This window comes from Sebastes fasciatus, chromosome 8, assembly GCF_043250625.1.
Source record: "Sebastes fasciatus isolate fSebFas1 chromosome 8, fSebFas1.pri, whole genome shotgun sequence".
In the NCBI taxonomy this organism is placed as follows: Eukaryota; Metazoa; Chordata; class Actinopteri; order Perciformes; family Sebastidae; genus Sebastes; species Sebastes fasciatus.
In genome coordinates this window covers 20456636-20474650 of record NC_133802.1, presented here as the reverse complement: position 1 = coordinate 20474650, position 18015 = coordinate 20456636, and the positions used below count along the sequence as shown (strand labels likewise).

At 42.0% G+C, this 18015-nt stretch overlaps 2 protein-coding genes across 2 annotated transcripts in view; both read right to left on the bottom strand.

Moving 5' to 3' along the window:
• Nucleotides 1-11266, bottom strand: part of LOC141771955 (ERC protein 2) — a 177140-nt gene extending 165874 nt beyond the window's left edge. Inside the window, exons 1-4 of the mRNA XM_074642504.1 lie at nt 11051-11266; nt 6310-7443; nt 639-925; nt 103-607 (exon numbers count right to left, since the gene is read on the bottom strand). Coding sequence (XP_074498605.1) covers nt 103-607; nt 639-925; nt 6310-7173 — 1656 coding nt within the window. The 5' untranslated portion in view covers nt 7174-7443; nt 11051-11266. The remainder of the gene's footprint in view (nt 1-102; nt 608-638; nt 926-6309; nt 7444-11050) is intronic.
• A 3133-nt stretch (nt 11267-14399) lies between these two features.
• tlr9 (toll-like receptor 9) overlaps nt 14400-18015 on the bottom strand; it is a 5058-nt gene continuing 1442 nt past the window's right edge. Inside the window, 4 exon segments of the mRNA XM_074644201.1 lie at nt 14400-15528; nt 15646-16931; nt 16934-16957; nt 17238-18015. Coding sequence (XP_074500302.1) covers nt 15322-15528; nt 15646-16931; nt 16934-16957; nt 17238-18015 — 2295 coding nt within the window. The 3' untranslated portion in view covers nt 14400-15321.

Genomic DNA, 18015 nt, shown 5'->3' with positions numbered 1-18015 from the left:
AGCTGCGCTTCAGCCTCCTGTGCCGCCATGGTTATGATACCTGTCCGCTGTCCTCGACCCCAGTGTCCCTGACCTTGACTTTGACTTTGACTTTGAACTTACTTGACCCTGGCCCTGGCCCTGGCCCTGGCCCTGGCCCTGGCCCTGGCCCTGGCCCTGGCCCTGACCCTGGCCCTGGCCCTGGCCCTGGCCCTGGCCCTGGCCCTGGCCCTGGCCCTGGCCCTGGCCCTGGCCCTGGCCCTGGCCCTGGCCCTGGCCCTGGCCCTTGCCCTGGCCCTGAAGCATCTCCAGCAGCCTCTGGATGCTCTCGTCCCGGGAGCCCAGAGTCTGTTTCTGAGAATCGATCCTCATCTCCATCTCTTCCATGGTCTTCTTCAGCAGGAACAGCTCCTTGGCCTGCCGCTCGTGCTCCGACTGCAGCCGGAAGAAATTTGCCTCTGATGGATCCAGAGGAGGCGGCGAGGAGAAGCCGTCACACCCGGGCACCTGGCAGGGGCTGCCAGGCCGAAGTGAACCAGAGCTGGGCGCTGCCACCGGACTTTGGCTCGGAGCGTAGAAGGGCTGATTTGAGTTGTTCCTCGGCCCAGGCTGAAGGGTGTTGGCGGGGCTGATTCTCTGCGCAGCTACTGCGCTGTTACAGCCATAACCGGGGCTGTGGATGATGACCGTCAGCTTCCTGTTGCCTCGGATTGTAGGTGTTGGATGGGCTTACTCTCGGGCTATTCTTCGGTCCAGCGCTGTGCAGGTTGGCGGAGCTTTGTCTGGGGCTGTGGCCAGGGCTGAGACCCCCTCTGTGGTCCTGGTCTGTGTGGAGTTCTCGATAAGAGCCGGAGTTGCTCTGCTGGCGCTGCTGCTGCAGGCGACTGTTCATCTCCCTGTGAGCCCTCAGCTCCTCCTGAAGCTCCTGAACGGTCAACGGAAGCTGCTACAAAGAGAGAAAGATCAATAAGTACATAAACATACCAAACACACAGACACATATTCAAAATTCCTAAACACATGACGACACACATGAAAAAGTTTATAGTGGGGTACATAAAACAGACCTTGATTCTTCTGATTTCCACAGGCTGCAGCAGGGAGATGTGACATAAGAAAGACACGCACATGCATAAAGCCAAAACAGTAAGCAGATATACAGTATACCCTGAATATCAAACCATCATGTAGATAACTTCAAGCTGTTGGGTGATGGTTGCATGCTCTGGCCACCAGGGGGTGCCATTTCTCTTCAAAACACAGGGAGAATAGATAGAAGGTATCAAAAATGACTTATGTTTGCAGGAGGTGAATGCAATGAGCTTCATGGGGTCCCAATTGTGCCGCTCAATAATCGATAGATAAATAAACTGACATATCAATAATTAATCAAGAATACAATTTCGACATTAGCAAAGCAAACTGATAAAAAAGAATAATCAAGAGTTGAGTCCTTAATGAATAAAACATTGCACATGCAGCATGGCGTGACATTTAAAAAACCTCTGTCTTGAATTCATTTTTATTGGTTTAAACAACGTCTGCACAATGCGAGTTTGTAAAGACGGACTGAAGAAGTTTACTGATGCAATTTCTGATTGATTCGTCAATACATTTTATCACTTGAACAATTCATTACTAAGTGGCACAAATGGGCCCCGAGCAGGGTAAGAAAAGGCTGTAAGGAAATCACATAAAAGGAAATAGAAACACTCAACAGAGACTATGCCAAAGATTAATTGACACAAAACACTAAACAGAAGTTAAATTACAAATCTTTTCCTCCGTGTGAAGATATTACTAATTTTTCCTCAAACATTCTTATACTCCTCTGCTCGAGTCCAGAAGGTGGAGAGCGCCAAGGACACGGAGTTGAGATGTAGGAGGAAGGTGAGGGTGAACATGGATAATCAATGCAACAAGCTAGCGCTGAATATCAAGTCAGAGTGGGTGGAAAATCCTCCGCACATACACACTCACATACACACAGCCAAGACTGTAGACACAAATACATATGTACAAGTGTACACACACACGCACACACACACATGCACCAAACAAACAGATGGTTAGGGGACAGCTCTGGTCATCGCAGCTGAGAGAAAAGGTGACATTCCTCATGCTAATTAAAAAGTTGTCTTGTCAGACTGAACTCTTCCCAGAGTGTCTCAAAGGGCAAAACACAGGGGAAGAAAAACAGAGGAGAAAAGTGATAATCTGAAGGGGGGATAGAGGTGATAAGGGAGAGTGGGGTGACAGCAGATAAGAGTTAGAATAACATCTTATAAATGAGGTATAGCTTTTTGCATTTTCAAAGTAAATAAGTGATTGAAAGAAACTGGGCTTATTATTTCTGACTTCATATGACAGGGCTGTAAACACTCTGAGAGAAGTTTAATTCAATTTAATAAGGGATCAATATTGCTATCAAATTTCCCATCATTATCAGCTGGAGCTGAACCATCCCTAGGTGTGTGTGGTGTGTGTGCGTGTCTGTAAGAAAGGGGGGGGCGTAAGAGTGAGTCATATAATGTCTTATAATGACTAATCTTTTGTAGATATTAGGGCTGTCAAAATGAACGCAATGATAATGAGTTAACGCAAATTCGCCACTAATTTCTTTAAGGCATTAACGCACCTTGAGACTTTTAGGTTGTAGCTGGCTCAGTTTGCTAGAGTAAAGATACTGGCATCATATGAAGCTAGAAAAGGAATCCATTGATACCAACCATGTCATACTAGCTTGTCGCGAAGGAGGCTAAATAATGCTCAAAACTTACGCTAAATTTTGGCGAAGAAAAACTGGAATGGTCATTTTCAAATCTCTCACCTCAAGATATGTGGATGTACAGTAAATGGGTTCTATCGGTACCCACGAGTCTCCTTTACAGACATGCCCACTTTATGATAATCACATGCAGTTTCGGGTGAGTCATAGTCAAGTCAGCACACTGACAGCTTGAGTTTGCCATGTTATGATTTGAGCATACTTTTTATGCTAAATGCAGTACCTGTGAGGGTTTCTGGACTATATTTGTCATTGTTTTGTGTTGTTAATTGATTTCCAATAATACATATATACATACATTTGCATAAAGCAAGCATATTTGCCCACTACCATGTTAATGAGAGTATTAAATACTTGACAAATCTCCCTTTAAGGTACATTTTGAACAGATAAAAAATGTGTGATTAATTTGCGATTAATCACGATTAACTAAGGACAATCATGCGATCATGACTAAATATTTTGAATCGATTGACAGCCCTAGTAGATATATAAACTAAGGTAAAGCAAACTGACTTACTTGGTAACAACAGAGCTGAATGACAACTAAAATTGGACACATCACTGGTGGGTGTATGTCACATTGATTTTTAGTATGATCTTCAGTTTTGTTAATCTTGCTGGAAACATTAAAGGTGAAATAAGATGCTGTGAATTCAGAGGAGTGATCAAGTACAGTTGAGTTCAGCATGAGGAAAAACTACAGGCTACGTATGAGGGCAGGATGGCACATCATAAATTGTGCCTTTAATGTTTTTTATCAGTGCTTTTCTTTTTCTTTTTACTTAATTATTTAATAGGAAGGAGTTCAAAAGCAAAGAAGGGGGTCTGCATTCTGGTGACTTTTAAAGAATGAAAATAATAAAAAAGTACACTGAAACAACATTTTTATGTTAAATAGGCCTACTTTTAATTTTACTTTTAATTCTCAGGAAAGAAAACTGAATAATTCTCGCCTCTGGCATAAATTTGTGTAAATCTCTGGCATAAACTAATATTCATCAGATTCTTTTCATTAATTTTTTTCCCCTGCTTGAGTATTTCTTTCTCCTACTCTCCATCTCTCAGTCACTGAAGGCCCTTTCAGACAAAAACACGACAACGGCACCACTGCACTCTGAAACCCGTTATTTCTAATGGCAAGCGTCGTGCCACAATGGCTTTTCGCTGCGTCGAGCAAAGCCCAACTTTGGGCGCTGCACGCTGTGTCGCGAGCATCTCTTTCACCGGGAAACGACATCTTGTGTAGCTTTATTGTCGTCCGGGTGGAAACAGTAGGGCTTATACACGCTGTACAGTGCCAGAAACAGGTTGTGATAATGAAAAGGAAATAAAAAGGTGTGAACATTTGTCATAAATCAGGAGAAATACGGAAGAATTGTGACCCCGTGAGGTAACCGGTAGAGGGCAATGAAAAACGTGAGTCTCCCGGTAAAATCGGAAGAGTTGGCAAGTATGCAAATGGAGACTTTGCCTATGCAACTGTTCCCCAAGATATTTAAATGGATGCTATGATGCAAGATTTGATCCCATTAATAAAATGAACTAATACTGCTACAATATATTCTCTACACCTTTCATTCTTGTAAGCTCACATAAGGGTTATGTGATCATAAATCTACAGATACTGTACTGTGAGGGGTTTTAGTAGATAAACGAAGATAAAAGAAGAAAAGGGTGTAAGTAAGAAAAGATGTGTGGGAGAGAGCAGTGAGCCGACACTTGGAAAAAAAAGAGTAATACACTCGTTGAATGGGTCAGTCGCCTTAAGGAGTAGAACTGAAACAAACACATCCATCTATCACAGTCAGGGCCGAGTGCCTGCAGATACACAGAGACTGGTAACATTGACTGTGCTGCTCCTTTTTAATGCCACAGACGTGAGAATCTCAACCTCAGTAGTTCAGCGACAAACACATTTAATGTCTATGAACGTTACTGAATCCCTCTGGCATTTTGTGGGTGGTAAATGTAGTGTGTGCAGCTTGTTGTGTGTGTGTGTGTGTGAGTAATGTGTGCATATGGCCTTTGTCTTAAAGAAGAGAATGATTAGTGTAGCGCTGCAACGATTAATCGATTAGTTGTCAACTATTAAATTAATCGGCAGCTATTTTGATAATCGATTAATTGGTTTGAGTAATAAAAAAAAAAAAAAAAAAGTAAAAATTCTCTAATTCCAGCTTCTTAAATGTGAATATTTTCTGGTTTCTTTACTCCTCTATGACAGTAAACTGAATATCTTTGAGTTGTGGACAAAACAAGACATTTGAGGACATCATCTTGGGCTTTGATTGACATTTCTTACCATTTTCTGACATTTTACAGACCAAACAACGAATCAATTAATCGAGAAAATAATCAACAGATTAATCAAAAATGAAAATAATCGTTGGTTGCAGCCCTAGATTAGTGGTAAATGCAGAACTTCATGCAATTGCACATGCAATTCTGCTTGTTCAAGTAGCATTTAGAGAAACATTTATCAATCGAAACTCTATAAAGCTACACAGCAAATGACTATGTTCCTGAAGGAACAAAGTTATTCTGTATTCATTTGCAAACTTTCTGATTTTATTATGTTAAAAATCACAGGAAAAGTGTGTGTGGGTGTGTGTGTGTGTGTGTGTCACAGTGTTCTCGCACTGTATGACAATGTGAGATGAAAACGCTATAAATACAAATGCAGTGGTGGCTCCTTGGTAACAAGAGGGAGGAGTCAGGTGGGAGAGCGTAGATACAGTATGATTAAAGTTTTTGCATGCTTGTGTGAGAGAGATGAAGAGCGAGAGAGAGCAGTAAAGAGATTCAACAGAAGGTACACAAGCTGTATAGTGTGAAAGAGGATGAGATATGTCTTGTATCTCAAGAGAAACACTTATATTTCTCCGCCAGACAAACACAGACACACGAGGAAGTAAAATGCCACACAGACAAATGGAGAAACAGAAGTCCGGCGGGATAGAAACGAGAAGGAAGACAGAAAAGGAATGAGCGGATATACAGTAGCTATGCAGTGAGACAGAAACACAGTTAATGCCTCAGACTGAGTGGGACAGTCTCCAGGGAGAGGTGGCACAGGACAGACTGGTCACTATCCCTGCAGGAGTAGCTGTGAGCTTTTTTAGAGTCTGACTAACGCTGCCGCTGAATGGCTGCCACTAGGGCACGTTCCCATGGAAACACAGACAGCACTGAGCCAGGCAAGCATCTTTACAAATGAACTGCACAGAAGCATTTCCATGCAACCTTGAAGATGGGAACAAAAGGTATGATGATGTGAGAGGTATAATGTGCAAGAGGAGAGGGGCGGGTCAACAAAAAAAAGTCTGAGTGTGAATGTGAGAGCAGATAAATCAAAGAGCTTTGCTTCAAAATGAGATTTCCACCAATTGAAAAAATCTCTAATAAAATGTGCTGGTGTTAAAGTGACTTACTGTTGAATACTGAAGTTGTTGAGCATTTGATGCAGTGAAACGCTGTGAAGATGAGTGTTTTTCTTCAAAGTAGAAATATAGCATTTTTGAAACAATCATTTTTCTCACCTGCAAATCCTCATGGTTAGTCCTGTACTGGTCTTTCAGTACCGAGGTCCTCGCTCCCTCCTCCCGCCTCACCCCCTTGTCTCTTTTCACATCTGGGCTCCAGAAGTTGACATTGTTCATGCTGGGGCCCGTCCTTCCATCCCTCCCTACGTCCAGCTCTCTCCTCAGGGTGTCATTCTCCCTCTGCAGCTCCCTCAGCTGAGACTGGAGGTCAAACGAGGCAACCTCTCCCCGTCCAGCCGACTCCGGTGCCTGTGGATGTCTCCCAGACTGGCGCCGCAGACTGGAAGTCCTTGCGGGATGCAAGGTTTGGTCTACGTAGGGGTCTGACGAGTGATGCAGCCCAGAGGAGGTGATGTTTGGGGTGCTGCCCATAGCTGTTGTCCGGTTAGTGTAGGAGGAGCGGCTGGTGCTCCTGCCCAGCGTCATGGTGCCTTTCGGGTACCCACCAGAGGGCTCCAAGGAATCTCGCTCACAGGGGTACATGGTGCCTGAAGTGGCATAGGCAGCGCTTATAGACTGGATGTTCTCCATAGACAGGGTTTTACCCCCCGGAGCTGTCGTTGAGCCACGAGTTGCTCCTTTCTCTGTTGCCGGGCCAGGTTTGATCTTTGAACCTGGCCTCGACACCGACCCTTCACTTCCAGACACTTTAGGCGCTGGTGCAGGCGCACCCCCCGACACAGAGCCTGATTCCAGCCCCGAGCGGGAACCTAGTGCTGAGGTTACAGCCTGTTTGCCTTTCCCCTGTTTGGGGGATCTGGAAAAGCGTGAATGAGATGTGCTGCCATCGGTGTGCCCGCTACTCTTTGGGCCAGCTAGCAGCTTGGTCTGCGCGGGCTTGGCTCTAATGTTTAAAGGCATTTTTTTATATGGCAAAAGTGGACTTCTGAGAAGAGGTTGGGAATATTTTCATGTCCCTTTATGGGGCAAGAATGGATGACAAGGTTTAGAACAAAGGCCACCTCTCGGCCTCTCAGTTTTCACCTGTCCATCCCTGATTGTTTAGGGCTTGAGGCTGAGTCTCATTTAGTTCTATTAGAAGAAAACGGCAGTGGCGGTTGGCTAGAGGGCTCCCAGACAAACAGGCCAGAGGAGTTGTGGTTTCAGCTACAGTGCAGGACATCATGGATTCTAGACAAGTAACAGAAGGACAAATATTCAGATCCAGTCATATAAAAATAAATATCAAAAGCAGCATCACTACATGGTTCATAGGGTTGGTTATCATTTTACTATACTATTGTCAATATAAGACCAAGTTTCATACTGATACCAAAACAACTTTTTTGTTACTTTACCTAGCAATATAAACATGTTTTTCTCCAAAACCCTTTTTTTCTTTAACAAAATATTCAAAACTTTTCAAATGTCAAATACTGTCTAAACACAAACACCTGTACAAGAACTTTGCCTAAATTAAAAAAAAAAAAAAAAAACAGTCTAAAACTGGCAGAATTATGATTTAAATGAGGAAAATATGAATAAGTAACCAAGCCTACAAATCTGACCAACAATGCCAAATTTCTGTTTGCTACTCAGCCCTGCATGGTTCATGGTTGAAATTGAAATAATTAAGACCCGACAGATTTAAAGAGTGATGAATACCATCATTTCTTGCACTGAATAATCCAGAGAACCAGTCACAGACTTATATTTAGTACATCGCAATTATATTCTTGATCTAGTTCAGTGGTTTCCATCTCTGCTCCTGGGAAGTTGGAACCTACAGTCCTGCTTTTTCACCATCTTTCCCTGCTCCTCAGGTGCGGCCAATCAAGGGCTGAAAGGCAACAGCTCTTGATCAACTAAAAACATCTGCCTCAGCTAATCAGGTGTGGGCAGAGCTCGGGGCTACGGGAAATAAGCAAGACCGTGGGTCCACAGGAGCAGGGTTGAGTACCAATGAAAATAAAATTAAAATGACTACAGTACTCTGTAATCCTCAGTGATGTCATCACCCCCAAAAAAATTACAAATCCTCAAACAAAATCCTCAATTTAAATAAAGTGATTCAGTCATATTGAATTAGTTTGTCTTTTTTTTTATTAAATCAATGGCTGAATAATGGACTTTAATACTCTTTATTGAAAATAACTTGTCAGTTTCGTCAACATAAATAAAGTGATGACGTCTTGACGGATACGCCAAGCAAATTTTTTTCAATAACTTTTGACTTTTGGACTTTACAATGCTCTGGAGTTATTGGGAATGTTTGGATCACACGAGTCGGAAACAATCCTACGCGGCCACCACTGGAATCTAATTCTACAAATAGTATAATACTAAGTGTAGTCTGATCTTTATCTGCAACTGTGCAGAAATACCAGGTTCAAACAGAATGTGGCCTACTGAGTAAAAATAAAATATATATATCTTTTTACATAGTTTTATAAATAGACTTTTCTATAAATTACCCAGTAAGTGTGTTATTATGATTTTAGTTATACATGCAAAAATCTAATTTCACAACCTCAGAGCAGACAAATCCTGCTGTAGCATACTGCTGGTTTCTCACTCATTATGTACAGAAGCCACCACAGTAGATGGTGAAAGAAAAAAACAGGTAGAGGGACAAGTTTGACCATTTCAGCACCACGGACAGCACTCAATCTACCGCCATATAGCACATGGATTATAATGCCTGCTCAGATCTGAAGGAACCTGAGCTATGGCCAATGGAGACTGCAGAGGGAATTGGAAAACCAGTATTATCTGCCATCCCTCTCGGGCACTTGCAAAGCTCATTGTCAGACTTTATACCCACCATAGGATACCCTAGGATTCGACTAAAAATGGACCAGAGGAGGCACTTGGAATTTAGGCTAAATCATAGTTGGAAAGTACAGCATGTTAAAACTATGCCCATATTAGGATACAATCAGTATATACAGTAATATACAATATATTTATATTAGGGCTGTCAAAGTTAACGCGATAACGCAAAATACTTTTAACACCACTAATTTCTTTAACGCATTAACGCAACAATCTTTCAGAGGTTGTAGCGGGCTCAGTTTTAAAGCTAGAGTGAACTACTATCATCATATGTAACTAGAACCTAAGAAACCCAGTGGTACCAACCATGTCATACTAGCTTGTCGTGAAGGAGGCTAAATAACGCTGCAAATTTATGCTAAATTTTGGCGAGGAAAAACTTGCATGGCAATTTTCAAAGGGGTCCCTTGACCTCTGACCTCAAGATATGTGAATGAAAATGGGTTCTACGGGTACCCACGATTCTCCCCTTTACAGACATGCCCACTTTATGATAATCACATGCAGTTTGGGGCGAGTCATAGTCAAGTCAGCACACTGACACACTGACAGCTGTTGTTGCCTGTTGAGCTTGAGTTTGCCATGTTATGATTTGAGCATATTGTTGTATGCTAAATGCAGTACCTGTGAGGGTTTCTGAACAATAATTGTCATTGTTTTGTGTTGTTTATTGATTTCCAATAATACATATATACATACATTTGCATAAAGCAAGAATATTTGCCCACTCCCATGTTGATAAGAGTATTAAATACTTGACAAATCTTCCTTTAAGGGACATTTTGAACAGATTAAAAAAATGTGTGATTAATTTGTGATTAATCCCGATGAAATAATCTAATCGATTGACAGCCTTAGTTTATATCATACACAATAATGGGTCATTTGTTGTCTTAAAGAGGCAAAAAGCCACACATTAATACAAGTATAGGTCAAAAATAAATATCCCCAGGGAATCAAAGTAAGCACGACCCCAGTCCATGCATGATGGACCAGATATTGGGGACTATCTGCAAAGCAGAGGCAAATCCAAATCATAATCCCTCCTCTAATCCAAGAGGATTGGGTGCTTTGAGTCACTGCAATAGGATGCAACTGAGAGATTGGTTAAATCTGCTTGTCAGTCATAAACATAGCTGTCAATCCATCATTATCCATCATTGTTTGAGACAATGAATTGTATAGCCTTGTGTGTGCCAGCAATGGAACCAGCAAGTACCAGCCTGTATCATTTCGGTACACCAATTGTGTTTTATATACATATATATATATTTAAAAAATCAATGAATGATTCAAATAAAAACACAAAGATAACCCTTTAAAACAAGGAAACATGTTAGATTGCTCCTACAGAAGCTCTGTCTACATATATCAAATATCATTATAGCATTAAGATGGAGGTCTGTGTTTCTGTGTTTAAGTTTACGGAGCTGTATGAATCCTTGTCAAATCATTTTGACAAAAAAGACAAAAAGGATTGATTAAAAATACAAAAATAAAATGCCAAAAAGTAGAAAAAACGTCTCACTTCGCCTCTGCACTTACACTCATGAGTTGGCAGCCAGCTGTTGCAGCGAAGAGAAAACTCGAGGCACCACCCAAACTGCAACCGCGTATAACTGGTTCATTTGCATGAGAACATTTCAGCTCAACAAGCACCAACGTTATAACGTGCAAACTATAAAGTAGACTGGTATATTTCACGGGTGGTTGCACGAGTGGAGACACAGACCGCCTGAATAACTCTACTACGACCACCACCACCACGGCGGCATGATGAAGGATTAGTTTCTTGCTCATATGCGCACGGCTACATGACTTCAGAGCTAGTACCTTACATAATAATTAATCTGCCACACACAAAACTGGAAGCACAGTTTTGTTTTAATAATGTTTGTCAAATGATATGCCATAAAAGTGCAGGTGTGCACACAGGCAGGCAGCGTGTTGCTCTCTAGCTTACCGGACAGGCAGCTCTCCATCACCGTGAAGTCCCGACCGTACCCTGTCCTCCGACTCCGACCTCCTCTGCACAGCGAGGCTCCATGATTTCATCGGCTCATCTCTCTCGTGACCTGTCCTGCCATCGGGTCCGCGTGGGCGCGCGCTCTCACACAAGCTGGCGCGTGCGCGACCGGCGTGGTGGTGGGGCACAGCACGAGCAGCAAGGATGGATGGGAGGGTTTCTGCTTTTTTCATAGGCTACTACACCTACATGGGCGTCGAGTTGGTTACTTGTGTAAGGTTTTAGCTATACAGGGACCCTTACAGGTGGAATTTCATTCATTCATTAATTTTCACTGTGCAATATCATTTTCCCCTTGTGCAATTTTGTTAATAGTCTGTTCATTGTCAATACTGTATATACTGCTCCTATTTTTATACTTCCTTCTATTTAAATGGTTCATATTTTGTTACACTTTGTTTAGCTCTTTTTTTTTTTACTGTGTTAGATGATGCATCTTGTTTTTTGCACTATCCCCTTTGCTGCTGTACACTGCAAATTTCCCCACTGCAGGACTAATAAAGGAAGATCTTATCTTATCTTAGATGGGGGACCCTGGGACAAAATGTGATAGTTTAGGGGGGTCTTTGACCTGAAACAGTTTGGGAACCACTGGGTTATTACACAGTTTCTTAATCATGCAAGTTTTTCTATGACTGCTGTTTGAGCTGAATTTGTATGAATTGGTGTTAATAAAAACAACCCTGAACTTGCTCCATTTAGTCTGCAGCACAACTTGACAACATGCACATCTGCAGATTCAGTGGACACATCCAGTCAGTCAGTCAGTCAGCAGTAAACCTTAAATGCATCCACTATGAACCACATATATGACCCATGGGGTGGTGGTGGTGAGGAGTTTTTTGTTAATAGTCTGGTTATTGTCAATACTGTATATAAGGCTCCTATTTTTATACTTCCTTCCTTGGTTCATATTTTGTTACACTTTGTTTAGCTCTTTTGTTTTTTTTACTGTTAGCTGATGCATCTTGTTTTTTGCACTATCCCCCTTTTGCTGCTGTACTGCAAATTTCCCCAAGGCGGGACTAATAAAGGAATATCTTATCTTAATTTATCTTAATTTAAAAATTTGCCAAGTGAATTAAATTAAAGCTGCAGTGGGTATAGAAATGGAGCAAAATATGATTAAAAAAAGTTATTTTTTTATAAAACGGTCACTATATCCTGACAGTATAGTGGGTTTAGACAGGTAATCTGAAAAAAACATCATGTGTCCTCTGGTGTCCTCCGGTGCTCCTATAATGGCATCTGCAGGATTTAACCACAGATCGGAGGAAAAAAAACAATCAGAGCTGAGCTGGAGCCTTGCCATCTCTGAGCAGCTGTCAATCACTCAAAAACTCTGATCAAACGGTCAAACTAGGCAGCGCTGATCAAATATGAATCAATATGCTGTTACTGTAATGTCTATTTCTCTCCTCAAATGTTTTCAGAAACATCTTGTAGTGTACTGTTTCGCTGTAAAATGAGAAAGTTTGCTCCGGCTGGTGGGCGATGCTTGGTATATTTCCTCAACTGATCTCAACATGGCTGCCGGGTCACAAACTTTCTCATTTTACTGCTTTTAGTACACTACAAGATGTTTCTGAAAACATTTTATGTGTGAAATAGACATTACAGTAACCAAATATGAATTCATATTTGATCAGCGCTGCCTAGTTTGACCGTGTGATTGGAGTTCGCGAGTGATTGACAGCTGGCTCATAGACGGCAGGCTCCAGCTTGGCTCTTATGGGTTGTTTTCCTACGATCTGTGAAATCCTGCAGATGCCATTAAGAGCACCGGAGGACACAGAGGCACATGATATCTCATGCACTACTGTCAGGATATAGTGATCATCTTCAAACTAGGCACCGCTGATCAAATATGAATCAATATTCGGTTACTGTAATGCCTATTTCACACATAAAAATGTTTTCAGAAACATCTTGTAGTGTACTAAAGGCTGTAAAATGAGAAAGTCTGTGACCCTGCAGCCATGTTGAGATCAGTTGAGGAAATACCAAGCACCGCCCACAAGCCGGAGCACACTTTCTCATTCTACATGCTAAACAGTACACTACCAGATGTTTCTGAAAACATTTGAGGCAAGAAATAGGCATTAACAGTAACAGAATATTGATTCATATTTGATCAGCGCTGCCTAGTTTGACCGTTTGATCTGAGTTTTTGAGTGATTGACAGCTGCCTCCGTTTGATTGAACAGCCAATAGGAACGCTCTCTCTCTCTCTGAAATGACCTGTGATCGTCCACAGTCTCCCGTCATGGGTAGATTTTTTTAAAGCCTGAAAACAGAGCCATGAGGAGGTGCAGAAGTCTAGTTATCTATCAGAGCACTTGAATTACAATATCCTGAAAGGTTATTATGGAATTTTTGCCCAATGATGCCAAAAAGATTCTGCCTACTGCAGGTTTAACACCATGTGTGGATTTAGCCAAAGGTTTTTAAATTTTCTAAAAACTGTGCACCTTGGACAGGGCACTTTGAGGAGGCTGTTAGAGGTCTGCAGCTGTTCAGTTCACTGTTCATTCACTCAATATAACTCAGACAGAAAATGAGTAAAAATAACTATTTTTGGTCAGAGGTTTCACTCTCAGAAAAGAGATGCCGTTTTGTCAGATGGAATTCCCGGACCACGAGACAAGAAATGAAATAGGCTAGGGATCTCAGGTGTAAGTGTACAGTACAGAAGCACTGCACATCAGGTGTTGTTTATGAAACTTTCAATAGGTTTGCATGCACATCTGTCATTTATCTTTGAATCGCCTATTCTGGTCAGGAGCTTGCAGGATTACTTATGTAAAGCTTCCTTGCTTTGAAAATTGGTGTTGCCAGATTTGTCCCAATTTTTCCGCTTAAAGTTCTCGAGAAATGACACAGGTGACCTTTCTTACTTTGAATGGGTGCATAACATGTTGTTGTTAGCCATCTGTGACCTGTAAGAAACAATTATCAGTTTCATTTCCTGCCAACATCTAACCAAAGAGAAGTGAAATTTTGAGATCAGGAGTGGGGGCATTTATATACAAACACACTACATTACTCCTTTGTAAGAAAGGATGTAATCTTAAGTAATCAAGCTACTCATGTGAAAACAAGTGAAGTCAAGTGAAGTGAAGTTTATTTGTATAGTCCAATATCAATGCCAATTTACAATGTACAGTGTCTCTATTCATTTTGCAGCCCACGATAGCAACATGTCCCTACCTGGCTCAAACTCTCTGAAGACAAGTATTAAAGCGTCAACTTTTGTTAGATAAAACAACAGAACACAATCTTGAAAAGTAAGCCAAGGCAAGGCACCTTTATTTGTATAGCACATTTCAGCAACAGGGCAATTCAAATTGCTTTACATAAACATTCAAGAACATTGCAACAAAGTGCAAAAGAACATTAAGACATTATTAAAACAGTTATAAAAACAAAAACATTAAAGATTAGAAAATAAAAACAAGCTAAAAATAAAAGCTAGGATAGAAGCTAAAATAGAGTTTAACACACAAGAGTAAAAGTTCTAGTGCAGTATAAGATCATTAGTAAAATATTTACAGCACATTGAAGAGCGCTTACATTTTAAAGGTGCTAAATACGGAATTCAGAGCATTTCTATTGCCTCCACATGGCTCTCAACATGGTGGCTAGCAGCTAACGGTGCCAACAGCATGAACAGTACAAACAGTGGCAACAGTGGTGACAGAGCTAACAGTGTTTACCTGAGGAGGGGACTGGTGGGTGGGCGCCACGCTTCTGCGACGACGACGTGGGTCGGTACACCATTATCAGCGGTAACCGCCGTATGACGCAGTGCAGAGCGGCGGCCATTAGCTAGCCAGTAAGGCACAACAGTGAGGCTCACATGTACTAAAAGCACGACTGGCCGGCTATGTCAACAAAGCACAGAGAAGCTCAGATTACAACACATACAGAGGGAGAGCGACTTCATTCTCTGCTCAGGTAGACATTACTCCTCTATATCTTTACATAGACAATAGCTATTTGCTGCTATATTAATGCTCTGAATCCCGTATATATATAGAACCTTTAATCTAAAAAATGATAGTTACATAGGGTATTACAAACATCAACCGAGTATCATTACATTATGTGACACAATTAAGGAGAGGGTAAGTTTGTCAAAATGATGTAATGGGAAGATTCTTAACGACAAGGGCTACAACTGCTCTCTATCAGCAGTTAAAAGGAAGTCATATAAAACTTTCACTCATGTTGTTGTCATAGAATTTGAGGTTATCTGACGACAATGCCATTCTCATTCGGTTCCAGAAAAGGGGTTGAGCTCTTGGGTTTCTCGGCCAGGACAACACAGACTTTCTGCACAACCGTTTCCTCAGCTGGAGGTACTTCAGTTTTGGAAACATCTCATCCAACAGAACCATCATAGCTGCATCCACCTTATTTGGATAAAATCAGAGATAATATAGAGTTAAAAATAAAAAATTGAATAAATTATTTATTAGTTATTTAAAAATTAAAATGCACTTGGAAATATAAAAGTGAATTTTACTGACCTTCTCGTCCAGAAGCCGCTGCTGAACCATGAAGAAAGCCTGGCGGATCACACCGTTCACCGTCTCACCGCCAGTGGCACCATTGGACAAAACAAACACCGTCTTCACACTGCTGTAGACAGCATTATGTAGATTTTCAATACAGGAAAGCCCAGGAATCCAGTCCCTCTCCTCCAAACAGAGACAAAACATCCTCTGACCCGAGTTCTCCAGATTGACGGTTAACTCATTGTAGACCCAATCCCTCACAGCCCGGTTGCTGGTGTCAAACACCACAAAAGCATCGTATTGATAATGTGAATCAATACCGGCGAGCTGGGAGTAGCCCTTATGTCCTGCCCAAAGTACCTGTAAGCAATACCACAGATCCCAGCCATAGAGATGCTTCAGTAGGGGCAGAACAGTGAACGTCACAGCCAAGAAGCAACAGACGACGAAGGCTAAGCCACCATATATGTCCTGGCAGGAACGCTGGTCCATAGACAGTATACTCCGGCCCTGTTGGGACTCTGGGTAATCACAGTGTATATGTGTGGTGAGGTAAGGGATCTGCACTGGAGTGTGACGCAAGAAGTCCGCGAACCATGACGTATCACAGTCGCATTTAAAGGGGTTTGCATGCAGGGTGAGTTTCTGAAGGGCGCTTCCATTTTTGAAGGGGGCGGGGAGAAACTGATGGTTCAACGCTTTGATCTGATTGTGGTTGAGATACAGGTAGTGCAAGGATTTCGCCATACTGAAGAAATTCTCAGGGATGATACTAAGGCGATTGTGACTGAGGTCCAAGAGAGTAAATTTTGCTCCAAATTCTATGACTTTATAAGGCAAATAATAGAGGAAGTTTTGACTGAGGTTCAGGTGACATAAATTGCTGAACGCCGAGACGTTTTGCCATGGGAAATATTTCAGAAAATTGTTGCAGATGCGGAGAGTCTCCATGCTTCCTGGGAGGTTACACAGCACTTCTGGTGTGATTGCTTTCAGATCATTGTTGGAGATGTCAAGGTAGGTGAGGTTTGTCAGGTTTTGGAAGAAATGCGTGTACTTGTTGTTATCAGAGTCCCACATGATGTCCAGGTGATTTCCATAGAAGTAGAGGTACTTCAAAGAACTGCTGATCAGCCTCTGATCTATTCGCATCCCAATGCCGTTGTTCGCCAGACTCAGAACCTCCAAGTTTGTCAGATTTTGAAGGAACTCAAAACGATGGCCCATGCCCCTCATTTTGAAGTGAAATTCATTGTTACTAACGTCTAGAACCTTCAGAGTGCTTTTAAGCTCACTGAGAGCTTCGTTATAGTAAAAATCCAGTCTATTGAATGACAAATTAAGAAAAACTATTTTTTTCATGCTACTAAACAGCCCGCCCTTTAATGCCTGACTCATGTAATTGAAGGAAAGGTCTAAACAAACAGCATCTTCCATGCCTACAAACACCTTTTTGTTAATAGACAGGATGTCATTTTGAGACAGGTCAAACGTCAGTTTGCCCTTGCAGAAAATGATTTTAAAGTCGTATAGCGATTTGAATTGTGACTCATTGTCCTCCAACAAATCCAGCCTGTTTGACTGGTTGGATTCCCAGGTATCACCTCCAGATGTGGCTTCTCGGTCTATTAGCATAAGGGGTGGGTCTGGAAAATTATGTGTAAACGAGTTCTGGCTCCGACAGCTTTCCTGTGCCGCAATCTCAGACAACGGACTCGAGCAGCACGGAAGGAAATTAAGCATGTTTTGGGAGAGGTCGATATTGATGAGAGATGGTGACTGTTTCAGAGACGTCAAGTTACAAGTATTGATGAAGTTCATTCTCAGTTCTAGTTTCGTTAGGTTTTGAAGTTTGGACACAACCTTAAGGCTCTCTCCTGAAAGCGTGTGGAAAAAGTTACCACTCAGAAGAAGACCTTCTAGACCAGACATATTGCCAATATGCGGGGAGAGGCGCAGTTCCGGAAATGTCTTCAGTGGTTCATAGTTATAGATAAGGCTAATCCAAGTGAGGCCCTTCAGCTCTGCAAAGAAGGTGCCGTTACGTATCGCATACGCCAGGAGGTTGTCGGAGAGGTCCAATCCCTTTAACTTCTTCAAAGGTTGAAAAAGACCCTCTGGGAATGTTTTCAGAGAGTTTCCTCTCAAGCTTATGAAGGTGATGGAGCTGTTCTCAGCATAGAGTGAGTTTGGATGTAGGCGTAGAGGGAGATTTTGTGGGCAAGGAAAGCAGGGCCTGGCTGCATGGTCACAACGCTGGCAATTCCACTCCAAGTTCAAATACTCGAGTTTAGTCAGGTTGGCAAATGCTCCTTCTAAGACCTCTGTGATCGTATTCTCTCTTAAATCCAGACGCACCAGTGAGGGTGGCAACCCCTTAGG